Source organism: Melozone crissalis, unplaced genomic scaffold (assembly GCF_028551555.1).
Source record: "Melozone crissalis strain CALT ecotype California unplaced genomic scaffold, PUWL_Pcris_2 ptg000027l_1, whole genome shotgun sequence".
Classification (NCBI taxonomy): Eukaryota; Metazoa; Chordata; class Aves; order Passeriformes; family Passerellidae; genus Melozone; species Melozone crissalis.
The window spans coordinates 56,171,125-56,190,654 of record NW_026535805.1 but is presented as its reverse complement, the minus strand read 5'-3'; the positions used below and the strand labels follow the sequence as shown (position 1 = coordinate 56,190,654).

Here is a 19,530-nt window from a genome sequence, read left to right as displayed (position 1 = left end):
TGCCCTGGAGCTGCTGAGGAGAGGAGTAACCAAAAACGAGCCTTAACTGGTATTTCTTGGTTGCTCTGGAGGCTCTCAGTAGGTGTTGGTCAATCTGTGCCAGACCCAGGATCCCTTCCCACAGCTGTGCCCCAAAGGCTTTATAGCCCTAATTGGATATTCAATGTGGCTAAAACTGTTGAGATTTTATCACATCTTTAATTACCTTGCTTTCTTTCCCTCTCTCTTAAATTACTCATGCAGCTCCTACCACCCTGCCTTTCCCTCACGTGAGCCGTGGCCACCAGGTTCTTCTTCCTGCCATGTCTTGGACCTGGTGCCTCCAGAACATTGGACATGAGACTTTTGGGACAGGGCTTGGGTCAGAGGTGCTTGGTGCTGGGCCTGCAGAGCACGAGGCTGAAAACATCACCCAGACTTGATGGGTGGGTGGTGACATCCATCTGCATGGTCATTACTGGGAATCAGGAAATGCATGCTGGGCACAGCCAGCCTTCTCAGCAGATTTTGATGGATCAGGGGTCATTTTGGCCAAGGCTGCATCTGGTGGACCCTGGCAGCACAGTGGAGGGAGGGAACACTTCCAGAGCACTCCTGGGAGCAGTGGCAAGCAGTACTGGGGTTGAGTGGCGCTGGGTTTCATGCCAGCATGGGCCTGTGTGTGTCCTCAATCAAATAGGACTGTGGTGCTTCTTGTTGGATTGGCCAGAAAAGGTTTAGAGCATGATTGGGATGTTCTGGTCGGGATCTGTGAATGGGGTGAGAGAAGAACAATGCAGCGTTTGGAAGCCAAGAGTTTTCAGTGACATTCCCGTGCCCTCCGCTTGATCATTGAAGCATGTTAAGTATTGTGGTTTCAGTCAAAAGAACTCCATGCTGAAAAGCCAGATGAGACTTGTATGGAGAGGAGTTTCTTGGCAGCCTGGAGCTCAGGGGATCATAGGAGCTGGTTGCCTCTGCCCAGTGCAGTGGAGCTGTGGGGATTTCCCAGAATTGGATCAAGGGCTTCCAGCAGTGTAGCCCAATTGAAGTCAGTTTCCTTGGGGAAAAGGAGCTGGTTTGAGCTGTGTGCTGCCATGGGAAGAGAGGAAACACAGCCATGGGAGGAATCCTGCTCACTGCTTCTGCTACCACCAGAGGCGAGCTGGGAGCAGGGATGGCAACCGCTGCTGTTGGGCAACCACCACCCTTCTGCGCTGGGCTCTGGAGCAGAGGCCATTGTCCCCTGCCCCGATGAATGTGAGTGTCACACAGCAGGAGCTGCCTGCCTGGCTTGCCAGGTGCCAGAGCCACCCACAGTAGTGTGTAAGGATGTTACTCTGTGTCCTCACCTCAAGCTGCACGTCAGCAGCAGTGCAGCCTGCAGAGCAGGTGACTGATGGATGACTCCTGAAGCCTGGTGCCATGTGTCCTTAGATGGCTCATTAATGGTCTGTGACCAGGTGGGGTAGGGTTAGAAAAAGGGTTAGATTCTGCTTCCTTAACAAGGGCTGGACTGTACCTGTGGCATCAAGCTGGACAGACTCACACATCACTTCTCAATGATTTCATCAGCTGACAAACTTGTTTAAGTAAGCTACAGCCTGACATCTTGGAATGGAGAAGAGAAATATATTCCCTAGCACACAGTGGGAGGTTAGAGTATGTGCAAGTATTGAGATTGCTGTAAGTGTCCAGGCTGCCCACCTGCTGGGCTTGACAGCTCACTGCTCACATGTGCTATTTCTGGTTGGCTTCATGTAGCTGGCTTCCGAGGTGGTGGTTGCCATTTTCTCTGTTGTTGTTTTTGTGACAACAGAGAAAGAAGTCTGGTTTTCCCCCTATGTGGTAGCTCAGTTGGCTAAAGGGGATTTGTAAGAACAGGGAACCAGCAGCTCTTGTGTGTGTTTCACTTCTCAGGTATAACATGTAAGCAAAGCTTTAGGTGAAACCCTGAATTTCTGTGGTGATTGCTGAACAGAACAGAGAGGAAAGAGGGCGCCTCTGGACACATGAGGCAGTAACAGGATGTTAAATATATTTAGTTAAATGCATTCAGATTCAGTCTGCCCTAGAAACTTATTGGAGTGAGGTGGGAGATGCACCCAAAAAAAAGGGATGGTGTCTGGGAAGGGCAAAGTACTGTCACTGACAGTGCCTTTGACATCAGGGTTTCCCATGCATGGTGCCCCAGAATGGTGAGCTGACAAGAAGCTTTGATCAGTGAGCTAATACCTGCAGATGGAACAGGAAGGATTGTCCTGACAGGAGTAGGTTAGGACAGTGTGGCTGGTGACCTATTTGGAGACTGTGTAGACCAGGAAGATTTGCAAAGTTTCATTTGCTGCTAGCCTGGAGCTTCTCTTCTTCTTCCCCTTTCAAGTTCCTCAGGCCAGTGCCTCTATTATCCATGGCCCACACCACATCCTTCTCTTTCTAACTGCTTACAGTAACAAAGGAGCAATCTGCCCAGCCATTAAACCAATACAAGCATTAAGAACGAGTCTGAAGAGGAAGCAAGCTGGATCTTCAGCCTCAGATTACCAAGAGCTTGTCTGCCAGAGTGCAACATTTGTTGTCCAGCCATTGTGCTACTCATCTTCTGGGTCCCCCCAGACACAGGGGCCACTGCTCACCAGGCCATTTCTCTTTGTTCAGGCTGGTGGCACCAAATACAACTAGCTCTTCCTAACTCCTTGCATGCCTTGGCAAATCCTGTGCATTTTGGTTTGGATGTCCTTTTGCACTGATGTAGAAATAATTGATTCTGACCCTTCCACATGCAGCTGTGACTTCAGCAGGATCACCTGAACGCACCCAGTTTGCTTGCACAGTGATATCTGATTTTGCCTGTTCCGTCCAGCCACCTTTGCAGTGAGTCAGACACCTCTGAGCAATTCCATCTCCTCCTGGCTTGCACTCCCAGGAAGTGAGAGACCGGAGGAGACTCCCTGTGGCCCACCCTAAGGTGTGGAGTGTGCAGTTAGCCTGAGGCCATGTCTGCTCTGATCTCCTTTCTTCTGGTGTAATGCTCTGATGGAAAGGATGACCTTGCTTACTTGGACAAGAATAAATCTTCTTGTAAAAAATCAGAGGTTGGGGTTTATTTCCACTTAAACAGTGCAAAGTGTAATGGTCCAAGTGTTAGGGTAGCTGTAGTGTTGGCTTTATAGTTGCTAATTGAATCAACTTGGCTGCCTCTCCCAAGAGTTTGCTGACCTTTTTCTTTCTCCTCTATCCCTTTTCCCTTTGTTCTGCTAGTGAGAACTTCTGTGTGGACACTGAAAACTATATTTATATATGTCTGTGCCACTAACCAAATAATTCTTGACCTAATTAAGCAGACCTTCCTTTGGCAAAAGCTCAGCTGGCAGTGGCATGTCACTTTTGTGATAGTTTTCATAAACAGCTGTAATAAAAGCAGCTGCATTGCTTTGATGCTGCATGTGAGGGCCTGGTAGGATCCTGCATGCTCATTCCAGAGAGCCTCAGAGCTGGATTTTGGGGGCTGGTGCATGAAAACCTACGGAGGGGTTTCCCATTAGCCTGGAGTTACACGGGTGTTGCCCACAATAAAAGACTGACTCGTTCTCTCTTAATGAGGCCTTTTCCTGTACTACTGGATGCTGCTTTCACTGTTCAACAATTTTCGCCCACCACTTTCAGAGCTTGTGGACTAGGCAGGTATTTCTGAAAGCACTCACCTGAATAACCACTTTTTTTGTTGTTCTTTCCCTTGCCCAGAGAGATGCTCTGCTGCCTTTCTGTGATGCTCTTACCCGTAGTCAGCTCAGGGCAGCTCACTCACGGTGACTCATGCTGGCTTGCAGTGCGTGATCCCTCGACCTCTGTGACCCTAAATAATTTGAGCACAGAATGGGATTTGCCCTGGCATGAAAATGAGCATGGAGAGAAGGGTATCATGACTCCCAGGAACATACAGGCAGGCAGTGCTGGGAGCTTTGGGGCAACGGCAGGCAGCACAGGGAGGACAGAGCTACCCTCTTTCCACAGCACCTCCTGTTTGGTACCTGCTGCCTTCCCCTGTGGCAGCCACCCCGCTCCTCCAGGGGAGCTTTCCATTGATCCTGTGGTCCCCCTGGGGACAGGAGCTTTCTTCATGTGTTCAATGGGGAAGTGCTGACAAGAAGTTTTGCAGATTGCCTGAGTTGCACACCCTCTGACCACGAGAGAAGTTGGGCCCTGTACAGCCGCCTGCCACCCTGCAAAATAGGAACTGTGATGCTTGGTGCTTTTATAGTACCTCAATAAGTGACAATAAAATATGTGTATTTTTAATCCTACAGCTGGCTCTGGCAGTGTCACAGAGACCCATTATTTGCCTGGGGGAGATGGGGACTCCAGATCAAATGAGGTATAATCTCTTGTCAAAGGCCTCCTGTATCTTCTCTGTATTCCTTTATTGTCCTGATTTGTGATAGAGGCTTATGCTCTATCTTATGATAGATTATACTTGAATAACTTGCACAAAACTTTAATAAAATTTCTCCTTGTGGAATGTGGTCCCTGTTCCTCTCTGAACATACCCAATACACAACATACCCTTGAAGTTAGCTATCAGTTTCTGCACAAACTAGAGCGGTACCGTTCATTAAAAAGTTCCAAATGAAGGAAAAAATGAAAGTGTTTTAGCCAAAATATGGAAGTATTCAGTCCACATGAAACATGTTGACTATAAGTTTCAAGACTGTCACCTTTAAACAGCCAAGTGTCTTGAGTTAGGTGTTTCTGCTGCATGGAGAATTTGAGTGAGCACGTCCAACTTCAGGAATTCTGCCAAAGCAGGTTTTATACTCCTACGTATGCAAAAAAGCTGGTCTTGGGAGAAGCAGATGCTGCGGCAGAGCAGTTGTGAGAGCAGGGCTAGGCTGCATCAGAGATTTTAGTTCCATTTCAGTAACAGCTGATTAGAACAGATATTTGGAACATTGTAAAAAATACTGTTGTTTTTTTATGTATTCATCAAGCTGAGGTGATCTGGACCCCGGACTGGCTGAAGGTCTTTGAAGAACGATGGCTCTGGGGCCAGCCACAGGTTTTACCATTTCCTCTTGCCACCAGTGGTGACTAAGTGGTGAAATTGATACGACACAATGTACAGGTTCTCTTCCTGATTAACCAAACGGATGCATCTCGCTGCGATTATCACCCTTCATTTAGCATTTCAGGGCCACTTACCCCCTCCCGCAGGCATGGGCAGCCCTGGCTGAGCGCTGAGTGCCGTCACTCCTGGCCGACCCCTCCAGGCGGTGCAAGCGCCTCCCGGCCCTGGCTGTCAGAGCTTTGATTCACCACCGACCGCTCCCACCCATCCTGTCTCATCCCCCGCCCTGGCCCTTCCCGTGCATTCACAGGGAGAGCGCCTTTCCCCAGCTCCCGGGGGTGGGGATGCCCCTGCCCCGGGCGGATCGGTGCTGCAGGGGGGGTGCAGGTGCAAGGCTGAGGCACAGACCGAGCTGTGCTCCCGTGTCTGCCTGCCAGCACCTTCCTGGGGCTGAGCCACCTCCATGGGAGCATCTGCCCCGCTGGGGACGGGCACAGGAGGAGGGCAGGGGCACAGCAGGGCACATACGTGGGCGAGGAGCTGGAGGGAAGGGCGGGAGCAGGGGCTGTAACCCTGGCTGGGCAGTGTTGGGTCCTGCACTGCTGACCTACATGCCTGTGGGGGAGAGGAAGCTGTGGGTTTACCAGGGGTTTCAGCTTAGTGTGGAATGTGTGCCTAGTGCCTGCTTCACTCTGACAGCACTGACTTTGGGTGAGCAAAGATATTTGCAACAGGGGGTGAACGCAGATATTTTAATTGCCTCAAATTTTATTCTGTTTCCTTTTTTTTAGTTTGGTTTCTTTTAAGGTGACTGTGAAATTAGCTATACTTCACAGGGAGGCCTGGAATGAAGGTTTTGCAGTGCATAAAGTGTCTTTTTACTATTATTACTATATTATGTACTTTTTAAAAGCATCATTTGGTTTTCAAGGTGCTCCGTCTGCCTTCCCTATCCCTTCTCCCATTATTTGTAATCCAAAAGGTCCTTGTGGTTGTTTATTGCACTGTGGTTGCAGAAGTTTTGTGTGTGTGTGTAGATGTAGATGCTTTATTTCACCACCTCTCATCCCATTCCATTCTTCAATATAAAGTTGTTCTCACTCCCACTCCCAACAAACCCTTTGGGCCTAGTCCTGCCTTCTCTTCCCTCCCTCCCTTCTCTTCCTCCTCCTTTTAACCATTGATTTAAAATGTTTCTTACTGATTTCTGGTATGTTCTAGGTGAAGAGACCAACTGTGTATATTAAGGTGTCCAGTGGCATCTAAGACATTCTGCTGGAATAGAAGGTTTGGCTGAGGCAAGCTCCTAGGGAATGTTTCCCCGCCCTGCCCAGGTGTCTTGGATGATCAAGGGTTCCTCCAATGGCACCAGATCCCTTAGGATGCAATGGGATCTGTTCCCAGTGGATGAGTCTGCCGGGGAGCATCCACATTTAAACAGATTTGGTTTTAAACTGGGATGGTATTTCCCCCATAGCCTCGCTGGTGGGGTGTAGCTGCATGGCCCTGTGGGGGTATCCCTTCTGCAAGTGGCCAGTGAGGGCTGTGCTGCACTTCACAGAAATGTGGGCTGGGTCACCTTGAACACCCTGATCAGACCTCTGGACTTTTGGTTGCCTGCATGTGGAGGGGGTGGCACATGGGGAAGGGCTGCATGATAGACCCCTTCCCTGCAGGATGTGAACTTGTGTGACTCCCAAACTGGGATGAATAATCAAACTCTTAGTTCTCATGAGACACATGATGTTTCAAGGAAACAGGAGACATCATGTGAGTTTTAGAGTACTTAAGATGGTGAGCTTTCATACAAAAAGGCTTTTTAAGAGCCAAATGGCTCTCTTGAAAGAGATCAGTGTATAGATTGGATCTCTGATAGGGCTGAACTCTGCTCCATTCATCCCACCGCTCCATGCAAGGGCTTGGAATGGACTCTGTGATTTGCACTGAGTTTGTCCATCCTCAGCTCCTCAGCCCAGCTTCAGTCCTCTCATTCTTGCTTACTGAGTGATTGCTGTGATTGTTGTACCAGCCTCTGGATCCAGTTCCCACACTGGTGTGGAGCAAGGAACAGCATCTAGGCAGACCCAGGCAGAGGGGCTGAATCCTTCTCCAAGATCCAGCCTGTATGAACAGATGGCCTCCCAAAACCTCTCCTCCTGAATTGATCCTGTGCAGGGAAGAATGGAAATACTTTCTGATGCTGTATTTTAGCTGTCTCAGAGAAAGGGAGATAAGGTTTATACAGGGGAGGAAAGAGAAGTCTTCATTCCCACCAGGGAACCTTTAATTTTTGATCGTCCAGTTTAGACAGAGAATGGGATGCCTATATTTGGGAGAAGAGAACATAGCTGTGAAATGTGCTGTCATCATCTCCCTTGCTAGCCAGTGCTTTCTGCCACCACCTGTGTGTGTTCCCTTGCCGTAACACTTCCCTTCTTAGTTCCCATTAGCCCTCAGTAAGCAGTTGTATGTCTTTGGGGATCTTTGCTTTGGGACCTGACACCTGCAACTGTTCTGCTTCCCCAGCACTGAGGGAAGCCCTTTGACAGGAGCAGACAGTGGCCTCACAGCCTGAGAAGGCACAGCCAACATCACCTGTAAGGAGAGGGAGCTCAGCAGGCTTGGCCAATGCCCCCCAGTGCCCACGAGTGACACTCCTCTGTGGCACTCAGGTACTGGGGCAGCTCTGCTGCTGTGGGTACGACCTGCAGCCAGTACTCAGAGCGAGTGTTTGTGAAGCTGCAGCGTGTGAACCTGCTCTGTGATCAGCAGACAAGCAGGCAGCCTTCCCCCAGCCTCCAGCACCTGAGCACGGCTGTGCTGGGGCAGGGCTCGCTCCCCGAGGCTGGGCTGGGAAACCATCCAGCAGCCAGGCTGAGGAAGGGCTGCGGTGCTGTGCGGCTGCCAGGAAATCTGAGCCCTCCAGGCAGGTCTGAAGCTCAAACGAAGCTCATTAGGGCTCAGCTTTGTGAGGGGTTTCTCCCCGCCCACCCGATGTTCTCGCACACCAGCTGTGTCACCTGCAATGCGCCCCGGCTCTTGTTTGCAGATCTGGGGAGTTCGGGGTTGGGCAGGCACTGTGCAAGCAGAAGAGCAAGAGACGGAAGGCCTCCTGTGCCCAGAGTACTGATGCTGGTGAGAAGCTGAACGTATTATTCCAATGTTTGTTCTTATTAATGAAAGAAAGAGGGTCTTTAGAATAGGTCTTCCTGCATTTCAGCTGCCTTTTATAAAGCCTCTGGAAAGTTTCCAGTCTGATAATGATGGGGGAATGCTGCTCCCGAGATATATTTTGCATTAAGCGAGTCTGGGAGAATCGAGGTGGAGACAAGGATCTCAGGTGCAGAACTTCCAACTCCCACCTGCGTGCTTTAGGAGTCATGCTCCATCTTGTGCTCTTTGTGATGCAATGAATGGTTGGAGCTGTGCTAAAAGCCCAGCCCAAATTCAGGAGTAGAAAGTAAACCCGCCCAGCTCCTTGTGGTTAGGAAAATGCCTGTGAAGTGAGGGAGGTGGGTTCAAAACCCTGAGGCTGGTAATGGAAACTAATTCAAGCATCTCGTTTGCTGGGCAAGTTCCCTAACCACAGAGCGAGCCTGCAGAGGGAGCAGGCTCCGTCCAACGGAGGAAACGCCCGTGCACCTCCTCACTGAGGAGCACCAGCAGCACAGGTAAATCCCTGAGCTTGGTCTTCCCCACCCCTCCCTGCCTCGGTGCAGGGTGGTCGCTCCCCCACTCCACAGCCTCTGTGTTCTGACACCTAACGTGCGATGTTGGGATCTGGTTCATTCTCCTGGCCAAAGCAGTTACTGCCTTTCCTGCACTAGCTCAGGAAGGCCCATGTCCTGTATCAGCTCTGGAGCACTATCAACACTGGATGGACAGACATCCTTTCATCCTCTCCACGTGTGACTCTTTCTGTGATGACAGTGCTGGTTTTTAATCCCTTCTGGAGTTGGGGAGGCCTGGGGTGCTCTGCTGCACAGGAGAGCAAACACCCCAGGCTCACTCTGCAGCATCTCAGATTGTCTCTTCCTGGGTGGCAGGATCTGCACTTGCCAAGTTCTCCCACACCTCCCTAGCCCAACACCAGGAACCAAGCAGAGCCCCAAGAGGGATAGATATATCCCTGACAGGAACCAAGCTTCCTCATTCCCAAGCCAAGGGGTGCTTGAATCAGCATCCTTTGGGCACAGATAGTGCCTGTGTATCTGACACTGTTTGGGCTGAGTAAAGCACTGCCTGTAGCTCATCACATCAGCACTGCCCACAGACCAATGACACTTCAGGTGGTACTGGCAGCGTGGAATGACGTGAACCGCTGTGTTAACAAACCAACAGCCACTCCTGCCCTGCCGTGGGCTGCAACAGCTCAGATCACACAGCTCATGGTGCTCCGCTTTCCTTCCTCAAGCAGCAGAACTGTGTCATCACGGGGACAGGGTCTGCCACTCTCAGGACACAGGATGCTCAGGCACCGCTCCATGCAGAATTCCTCACTGGAGTGCTGTAGCCACCCTGGCTTCAGGGGCAGTGCCGCTCTGTCCTTTGCCCTGAGTTCTCCCCCCAGGTGCATGACTTGCATGCAATCTGCAGCTTCAATGACCAGTCACTAGATGTTAAAATGCTTCTGCATTCTCTCAGCTTCCCTGAATGACATGGTGGGAGTTGCATCACCCCACTGTTAACCCACTTTCCCAGTTATTGGAATGCTGAGCATCAAACACTCCCATGGAGCCCAACCTCACTGTTGTGCTGCTGTGCTGTGGTGAGCCATAAGCATCTCTCCAAATGCACGTCCCTTAGAGAAAACAGTGACTAAATTGGTTTCTGAATTTGCATCAGCGCTTTAAAATGTCTAAGCATTATGACCCCAAAACTTCAATATTCTCCATGCTCTGATGGAAAAGTCAGGGATGGAGGGATGGGCATTATGACTGTTCTGTCCACAGGGGCCCCTTAAGTGAGTTATTTCCCACCAGGCTCATTTCCTGTGCTGTCAGTTCACTCCACACCTTCAGCTAAAAATGGACTTTTGAAAAACCTCCTGGGCAGTAACAGAAATGAGTGTGGATCCAAGGATGCCACAGAGAGCTAACAATTTCTTCTCTCATTTGAAAGCTAACCCCCTCAAATGCTCCTGAACTCATCCTGAAAGCAGGGATGTAAAAAGAAACTGTCACAAGGCTGTAGCCTTCACTAGGCATCAGTAAAGACATTGCATAAAATAGGAAGGTTTAGCTGCTCAAAAGTGCCCTCTGCAAATTTAATGATCTAATCCAGGGTTCTTCAATAATTGCCCAGTTCCTATCAGAACAAGTGAGCGAGCACTTTCCCAAAGCTGAGCTCCACAGACACAGGTAAGTCACATGAGAATATGGCTGCTTTCCTACAGGAAAAACACAAGACCAGATATATTTCACACAGTGTTATTCACACATTTTCATTTTGATTTTTACAGTATATACACGTGAACATTACATTATTCAATACGAGCCACCTGGAGTCAAACCTAATCAAACTGGTCCGTAAACAATCTATATCAAAAAGCAATACTTGAGCAAAAAGTCTAGTGGTTCTACCCAAACCCTAAAATAGCTGAAAGGAAATCCAGTGATTTTCATGTTCCTGGATAGAATTTGTGCACAAATGATCTCAGGAGAGCAAGTGGAAGATTATACTCAAGATATTGAAAGCACCAAGGATGACAGTTACAGGACTGTTTAAATTCAACCATGGCATGAGTGCTGCAGGGACAAAATACAGAGACATTTTCAGTTTCTGCCTGAACATCCCCAAAAGCCTGCTGTACTGTCTTAGGTGTTGAAGGAATGCCGGCTCTGTGGATTATAACACACGGCACAGGTTCACAGGGTAAAGACAGTCACTGAGAATTGATGTGTCCAAGGGAGTGGCTCAAAGTCATCCTTTGGGTGACTACAAGAAAGCTCTGGCTCCAATGACTGGGCTGGTACCTCTGGGGGGGAATTTTGTGAACTGCCATGCAAAAACTACTTGGCAATTAGAATTGTGCTTACTCAAAATAACGAGGCCTCCTACTTCACTTCATGCAGGCACTGGAAGTAGGCCGGAAGAGACTTTGCCATTTGCCTATTAAGGAGTTCTCACTACCATTAGAAACGCAGCGCCTCGGATGTCTGCTAGATAGCAGTTATGTAACCCTGGTACCAACAGTAACATGACAGAATTCCTCATACAAGTTTGTACCACTACTATTTTCTTTCTCATGATCACACCCCTACCAAAACAGCCTTTTATTTGATCAATACTCAAGACGTTGTTTCCAAACTACCACGTTGATCAAAACTTTAGGTTAAGCCATCCAAATGAACATTTTACACAAAATACTTACTTCAACAACATACAAAGCACTTTCTTTATCTTTCAGAAACTGAATATACAAAGTAAGCTTTTTCCAAAATATTTCCATAGGCAAAGGATTAAAAAGGATTTTAATTATACACATATGGTCACAATTCTGCCTTAAAAAGATCATTGGGAAATGTACATAAGGCCGCTTGTATATGTACATCATCTTTATGTTACTGTTACAATGTCATATGTCCAGAGAAAAAAATCGACAGTATCATACATATTTGCTTTACGCTGCGAGAAGGCTATTCAAAAATACAGTACTCTTCTGTACAAAAAATTCATGCCACATTTATTAAGATGGAAGAAGCATTGGTTTCTGTAATAACCAAATATTTCAGTCCACTTCTTACTATGCTTATTTATCCTGATTTAAAATTTGAACAGATTGATTTCCGAAAGTGTCCATATGAACAAATTCAACAGCTATGTTATAAACAAAACATAATGTTTCTCACAATAGATAAAAAGAAAGCCGGTTCATATTTTTGAAACCATATAAAGATAGAATTTTAAAAAAATCACTCTTGATTTGCTGAAATAAATTTACATTATACAACACTATATGCTGGGGGAAAGAAGGGAATGAGGATATGAATATACACTAAAATGCAAATTTTTGTCCCAAAAAGGAGTAAAACAAATTACATTTACAGCATGAAGGTTTACAAATGTACATCTGTACAACCAAGGTAAGCATCACTACTAAATTAGCAAGGCTTTGTAATAAACATCGAAACGAGAGATTTGTTTTCAAACTGTAAACTTACACCTATTAACTACACGTATACAATGCATATATTTATAGGAAGCAAAAAGCTATCTGAATATTTAATCAATCATGCTTAAATGTTGAGCTATCAAGTTTACTTTTCAGTGGCCCCTTCTCTTTATCATTATCTATTTTTTGCATCTACAGTGAGAAAGCAAAATAAATGCTCAACACTTTCAAATCCTTACAATTCTATATGCAAAATAAAAAAATACATATCTCTACTCTTCCTGCATTGTAAAACTGACTGTAAAGTTAATACAGGTTCACTCCTTTTCCAACAGAGTACTTTGCTGAATGGAAGTACCACCATCATTTTAATCCCTCTACCTTGTACAACAATTAAATATATAAGTATATACAGCACTTTATTTTTAATACATCGCTAGAGAAAACCTTAGGGCATGATTTAAAAAAACCTGTATCCACAGCAAGTGCCAAAACCTAGTCTTTTAAAGTTTCCATCGTTTTGTTCTTCCCTACTTTAATTTGCTGTGCCCTGTTTGTTATTTGGATAGGATGTTGTGAACCACCAAAATACAACTTAACTTTTCAACATGTTAAATGATGTTTATGCAGCTGATCAATTTTAATCTGGTATAAAAGACTTCACACAAAAGGGAAAAATAAGGATTAATTCTATATACAACTCTATAAACCTGTTGTGCTATGATGCTGGGTAGACCTACCAGATTGCAAGCCAGTGTATTAAAAGAATACTGTACTTTTTCCCTTTAAAAACTATTTCAGTGACTTTACAAGGTAAAAATTTACAAAATATGTGACAGCTATTTTGATACAATTACATCATATACAGGCATTCTGTGCTTTGCCAGCCATCCAATCTGATAGGTCTCCGGATCAGGGCTGGAGATTTTTTTTAACAATTCACTCCCCAAAAATATACACAAGAATAAAAATTTTACAAATGGATGAACAAAGTCAATAAATAGATTTAAAAAAATCAGAACATTTAGAGTTAAGTTGTAGGTTTTGATAATTCACAATTTAATTTTTCTTCTGTTTCTCTTTGTCTTTTACAGCATCCCATTTGGTGGTCCACCAATTGGCCCCAGATCAGCACTGTTCTTCAGGTAATACTTCTCCAGCTTGGCCAGAATGTGTTTGCCGTAGGTGTATTTGCGCAGAGTCGTGATGTGGGGTCGAATCTGTAATAAGAAACACATTTGGCTTTTTTAACATCCAGACTTTTAAGTAGAGGTGACGACACTTTGAAAAAATTATGCAAAAAGATGTCAGAAGCCTGTATCGCAAAGTGCTGGAAGTTTCTGGAAAGATGTAAAACTGGTGATTTTGACTCATCAAATAACTGATGTTCCTACTGCAGGAAAACGGAGGCAGTACTTTGTGGGAGAGCCCTGTTGGTGACTGGGGGAAGCAGAGCTCCTGCAGGAATATCTTGGGCCCTGTGTTAAATAGCCTCTGGCCATTATGGCAACAGCACACTTCTCCATGACTGGACATTCTTGAATAGAAATGTGCCTGTATGCTAGGAAGTGTGGCAATCTCTTTTTGGGGGAACTGCAGAGTGGATTTATAGCCACAAGCAGGAAATAAAAAGAGAAAACAGTATTTCTCCTGTTATATTAATAGTGATGACAGATACTACATTTTCCTGTTACAAGTATTTTCACATAAAAGCCGGCATGAAGACAGAAGATGAAATCCAACTACTGAAACTTTCCTTTTTTAGCTCAGCGCTCAGAGACCTGAATGTCTTCCCCTTTACCAAGCTCCACTGAATGTCATGGAGCTTGGTAAATGTCATCAAGCTCTAGATTACAGAAGCATTGAGTTTTACACGTGCAGGGCAAGGTGCTGTGGCAGAACAGCTCCCAGGAGTATTTCTGAATCCCTGCAAGCATGCACACCCATACCTTGTGCATGATGATCTTCCTCTGGGCGGGCTCGGCCATGTCGATCATCTTCTGCACGACGTAGTTGGCGTACTGGTCCTTCATCATGGTGTATAAGGCACTGTGCGGGCCGTCGTTCTGGCAGCACACCTCGTCGATCAGCAGGGCTCGCTCCGCGCGCGACGCGTGCGTCACGCACTTCTCCACCACGTTGCTGAAAAAGAGGGCAAGTCCATGGTGGGACTGTGTGGCCGCATTTCTCCTCACAGAGAAAAGCAAGGCACAGCTTCCCAAGGGTAAGTTCTGGGAATTGCAGAAAGGAACCTCAGAGAAAGAAAAAACCAATTCTTATCTCATTTACTGCTCCTGTTTTGGAACATGTGGAATGTTGTGGAAGATTGTTTACCTGAAGGGAATTGGTGATTGGATTCTGGTGCGTTTTGATTCACTGACCTACTGAATCCACGTGTGTGTGTCAGGACTGTCGGCTGAGTGTCACAGGATTCTGTTCAGTTGAGCTGAGTGCTTGTGCAGATTCAGCTTAGATGTAGTGTAATGTAGTATGGAATAATAATAGTATAATAAAGTAATTATTTAGCCTTCTGATATCAATGGAGTCAGATGCATAATTTCCTCCCTTTGTCGGGGTTGCCTTGATTTCCGATAGGACTGGAGATGTAACATTTTTTCAGGTAACTACTATCAATTTCTCTGGAAGTTTATCAGTTCTTCAGGGCTCTTAATGCCAGTGAAGAGCATATTGCAAATGCATCAATTCCTCATTTCCAAATCTCCAGTCTAATGACTGAGGAAGTTAGTCACCACATCACTATTACTTCATCCATGTGACAGGGTTATTTTCTGATTATCTGGTAGGAGAGACTTTTCCACTGAACCAACATAGGTGTACTGGACCTCAGGCTGCAGATGTGTTCTAGCACATCTACTTTGGTTGTGGGCCCTTTGAAGACCCAACAGAGAATGCCAGGAATGAAGACTCCTGCTTTGTGAATAAAGGCACTTTCCAAGAGCATGCCTACATCAGAGATTCCATCAAATATTCTTCTGTAGAGCAAGCCTCTGACCTTCCAGTTTATTTCAGAAGCAGGAAAGGCCATTGCAACATAGCAAAATGATCCCAGTCCTAAATCTGTGCTTTAGAAATTGAGCAAGTTAGAGGGTTTTGAAGAGTTCTATTCAGGCCAAAAAAAAAAAAAAATCCAAATAAACTAGTTCGCTAGCGGTTTTAAAAACAAATGCCCCCATAAAGTCACAGTGCATTTCTACGTCATTTTGATGATAAGGTTACTCTCACTAAATCACCTAGAATGAATTCTCAGGTGTATTTTTCCTTCACAAAAGGCACATAATCCATATTTCAGCAAAAAGCACAAAAGGAGGAGTTGTAGGTTCCAATTTCAGAATAGTTGAGTCCTCCCTACAGCAGTCTTTCAGACTTTCTAATACAGAAAATCCTTGTCAGACTGAACTACCATTTTTTAAAGCTAGCCTTGCTATACTTGCAAATTGCTAGGCAGGATTGGGAGTCAGCAGGTCCCAGCTCATTGTCATCAGCAAATCACTCAAGTTCCAGCAGAGCTTTTCACCTGGCTCTGGGCATCCTTATGTGAAAACCTGGAACACGTTCCCTGCACTTGCACAAAGTGAACAAAAACCATCCCATAAACCCATAGAACCTCCTTTGTTTTGCTACAGAACATTTGTCTCTTCCCTTCCCCAAACCCACTATAAAAATATCACTACCATTCATCTCTGTAACAATATGGAATTTCAGGAGGTAAGATAATAAAAAAAAATTATTGTATCCCTTTAGTAACACAAGAAATAAATCCAGTATTACAACTTCACAAGGTTAATGAATCTTTAGTATATGAAAGTTATGCAATACCTGGCAAATTTGTGCTGACTCAGAGCTAGAACTTTTCCTCTTATTTCTGAAACGATTTTGCTTTTGTCTTCAGGACGACCATGCTCCAGTACATGTTGAATAACGTAATTTCCATATTGATCCTGAAAATAAGAGGACTTAAATTTTCTCTTGTGTTCACACCAAATAACGAATACTGACAGCTGTTGTACATAAGCATAAAGTATGAAATTACTCTTTGCATGGATATAAGGAAAACACAGTAACGTCAAAATTACAGAAGCAAAGTGATGTAAGAAATATTTCATCAAGAATTACCTAATGGACCACAAATTTCACACAAAAAATGTAAACAATTTGTAAAACCAGTGTTTTGCTAGAGTATCTTTTATCCTCTTAAAGAAAGAAGTCCTCAAATTTAAGATCATACTTTCTTAACAGCTGTAATATTCCCCTGAACACCAAGCTACAGTCAAAGGGTAAGAAAAACACTTTTTATATCTTCTTTGCCTCCCAATTTCCACATTCATTTTCATTAAAACTATAAAAGGAAAAAAAAAAAACCAAAACAATGTCTACAAATCTAAAAAGAGTCAAATGCATTTAAACTAGGATACAGGGGTAAATGATAACAAAAAGCTCTGAAGTGCATTGACAATGACCCTACATGCACTGACCTGCACCAGCTGCTCTGTGTGTTGATGCAGCTCTTCTAAGATTGGCAGAGTCTGCTCAGCAGTGCAGTGCTCCAGAATACGCTGGATTACTCTACAACCATATGGATGAGTTGAAAGCACAAATACCTTGAAAACAGGATTGCAAACTGAATTAAACCAACTGAAGCTCACATCTATTGCAATATTGCTGCATTCAAAATGGAACTGAACACACCAACTACTACGAAAAAAAAGTTTTGTCTGCTCAGACCAGAATTCCATTTCCAGGGAAAGTCAGGAAAAGATGAAAAAGCAGGTTTTTGTGTGTCAAGGACTCCAGAAAACATACAAGAACCCAAGTGCTCATTACAATGTTTCTAGCCTACATAGCTGCAGAGGAAAGCCTGGAAGTATGACCCTTAGGTTACTGCTGTTCAAATTTAAAGCTTTCCTTTTTACTTTCTTATCAAATTTCAAGACTTTGACACTTATAAAAAGGAATTCAGTAACAGTGGCTGATTTTCACCAATTTCATGTTCCAGTATACACAATAAGCTCCCAGTTACAGATACAAAGTTTGTAAGTAACTACTCAAAACATACAGCCAAATCTTGCTTATTCCTTCTGCTTGCTTCTCCTGAAGCTACATTTGTGATTTGGGGGTTAATTACAAAAACTTCATTGTTGGTCAGAACTGAACACAGAATCTTGTATGATTAGGCATCAACTCAAAATGCAGGAGAAAATTACAAGTAATGTCACAAGTGTAACATTTTTCATTTGCATTTTCACATTAGCTACTATTTTCTACATTTAATTACCTAGTGCTTAGAATGGATGTTCAGTACAAAAACTCACACTTTAGTCAAGGGGCTCTATTTACAGTTTAAAAAATGCATCTCATGTACCTCACACACCCTCATACACACTTTTGGTGTAAAAAGACCAAACCCTAGAAACCTTGGTATGCAATTTAGTACTATGTACAACAATAATTCAGGTATTGCTGTTGTGTAAAATGAGAAAGATATTGTAGATTTTATTAGGAAATACATTTGGCAATCCATTAAAGTAAAATTTAGTTATATAGCCAAGTTAGTAAGATTTTTACTATTCTATTTACAATTCTTCTCAAGACTATAAAAGTACACGCTTGTCTCAGAGGATTAAAATGCTATTTAGCTGCAGCACATTCACTAGCCTGCAGCACAATATCAATCTTACAGTAATAATGCTTTTTGGGAAACAAAACAAAAACCTCAATCTGAAGTAAACAAATACTACAGCCCCTTCACACTAGTCCACATGTAGGGAACAGATTAGTGAATTTCATCACTGCAGTTCCTTAAGGACTGACATTCATTGGGAAACACTGAAAGACACACGTTCAACAGGACAGGAAAATGTAATTTTTAATGAAAAATGTATACTAGAGAGCATGTATGTTGTTATTATTGTATAAAAAATGGCCCTGCCAAGAGCTGTGAAGGAAATGTGAAATGGTGCTATCACAACACACAAACACAAAGCCTGGGCATGCAAAGTCCCTTTTATGTATTTTTATTACATAAATATTTATTATTATTTATAATGCATACGAACATGTCCTTCTAGAGCCTTATGTCCAACAAATTAATTTTTTTTACAGCATGTTAACTGCCTCTCCAACAGCTTTTCCATGCCATCATTCCCTTTTTCATTCTACTTAAAATAAGCTGAGTGCAAAGCGGCAAATGCTATCTTGTACATGCAAATGATGGACAAAAACCTGCAAATCTTCTTCTGTGAAATCTAAGCAACCTGCAAAGAGGAAATGAACAATTGGCACTACCTGTCCTTTGAATGCATCAATGATGAACTGGAGTGACTGGGGCTGAACACACTCAATGCATTTTTGTACGACGTGGTTTCCATTTTGATCCTTCACACATTTCAGAACATGGCCATCCAGCTCTTTCACCATTTCATTCTGGAAAAACAAAGATTATTCTTGTCTTTATGATGGTATTTCCCCCACCTCGCCTTCTTTAAATGGAAAAAATTTAATTTCATCCTGACTCCAACCTTCATATTCACTGGTGTTAACTGTATACCTCAGTACTTTCATTTAAATAACTATTTTAGCCCCCCAGCATATTTCATGATGAAGGGAATAATCATCAATTTAATCAAGTAAAAAGAGGGATACAATAAAAATAAATAAAATGAAAAAAGCATTGCTCTAACTTACAATTACCTGCTGGTCAGGTGAGATTGACTCGAGAGCTTTCTGGATGACACGACAGCCGTACATCTGCAGGGCCAAGGGCAGGACGTGACCACGGATGCGTGTTGCTAGGGCTAACTTCTGATCCAGGCTTCCAAACTGAAAGGAAATAAATATGCTCTTAACAAATGAAGACATACTGCAGCATGCTGGAATTTACATGTCAGTGTAAGTACTGTCAGGATGTACATGACTCTAACATTTGAATAATTTTTCACTTTGTATTTTGATGGGGATATTTACCAGAAGCTTTTCTTTTCTAAATGCAACATTTTGTAATATTGCACATCCTGTTCACATACCTGCTATCAAATGCATGACCTTGAAAGACAACAGAAGAAATAATACAGTTTATATCTGCCTGTCTGTAGGAATATTTAAGTGCAATAAACCACTTTTTCAAATAAATTATACTGGCAAACTGATCACAGGTCACTATTATGCATGGATCCAAACCAATTTTCTATCTCAAAACTTGTGTAACGTATCTCACATCTTGTAAGAGAGGACACGGAAGTGACCAGCTGGACAACCAGCTGATGTCACAGCAATATTCTTGCAGCATTGCTGAGAATGGTCAAACTCCACACCTGTAGTCAGCTCTGAAGAAAGCCTGACCAACAACTTCACCTGC

General features: G+C 44.2%; 1 protein-coding gene across 9 annotated transcripts in view; it reads right to left on the bottom strand.

Annotated features, from left to right (window-relative positions):
- Positions 1-10,457: 10,457 nt before the first annotated feature.
- PUM2 (pumilio RNA binding family member 2) overlaps positions 10,458-19,530 on the bottom strand; it is a 68,749-nt gene continuing 59,676 nt past the window's right edge. For 5 of the 9 annotated variants that reach the window (XM_054279257.1, XM_054279264.1, XM_054279259.1 and 2 more), the window contains 6 exons: positions 18,861-18,995; positions 18,462-18,599; positions 16,652-16,777; positions 15,996-16,117; positions 14,108-14,300; positions 10,458-13,378 (listed from right to left, as the gene is read on the bottom strand). In XM_054279257.1, coding sequence (XP_054135232.1) covers positions 13,247-13,378; positions 14,108-14,300; positions 15,996-16,117; positions 16,652-16,777; positions 18,462-18,599; positions 18,861-18,995 — 846 coding nt within the window. In that variant the 3' untranslated portion in view covers positions 10,458-13,246. The remainder of the gene's footprint in view (positions 13,379-14,107; positions 14,301-15,995; positions 16,118-16,651; positions 16,778-18,461; positions 18,600-18,860; positions 18,996-19,530) is intronic. The other 4 variants (XM_054279260.1, XM_054279265.1, XM_054279261.1 and 1 more) reach the window with 1 other exon arrangement.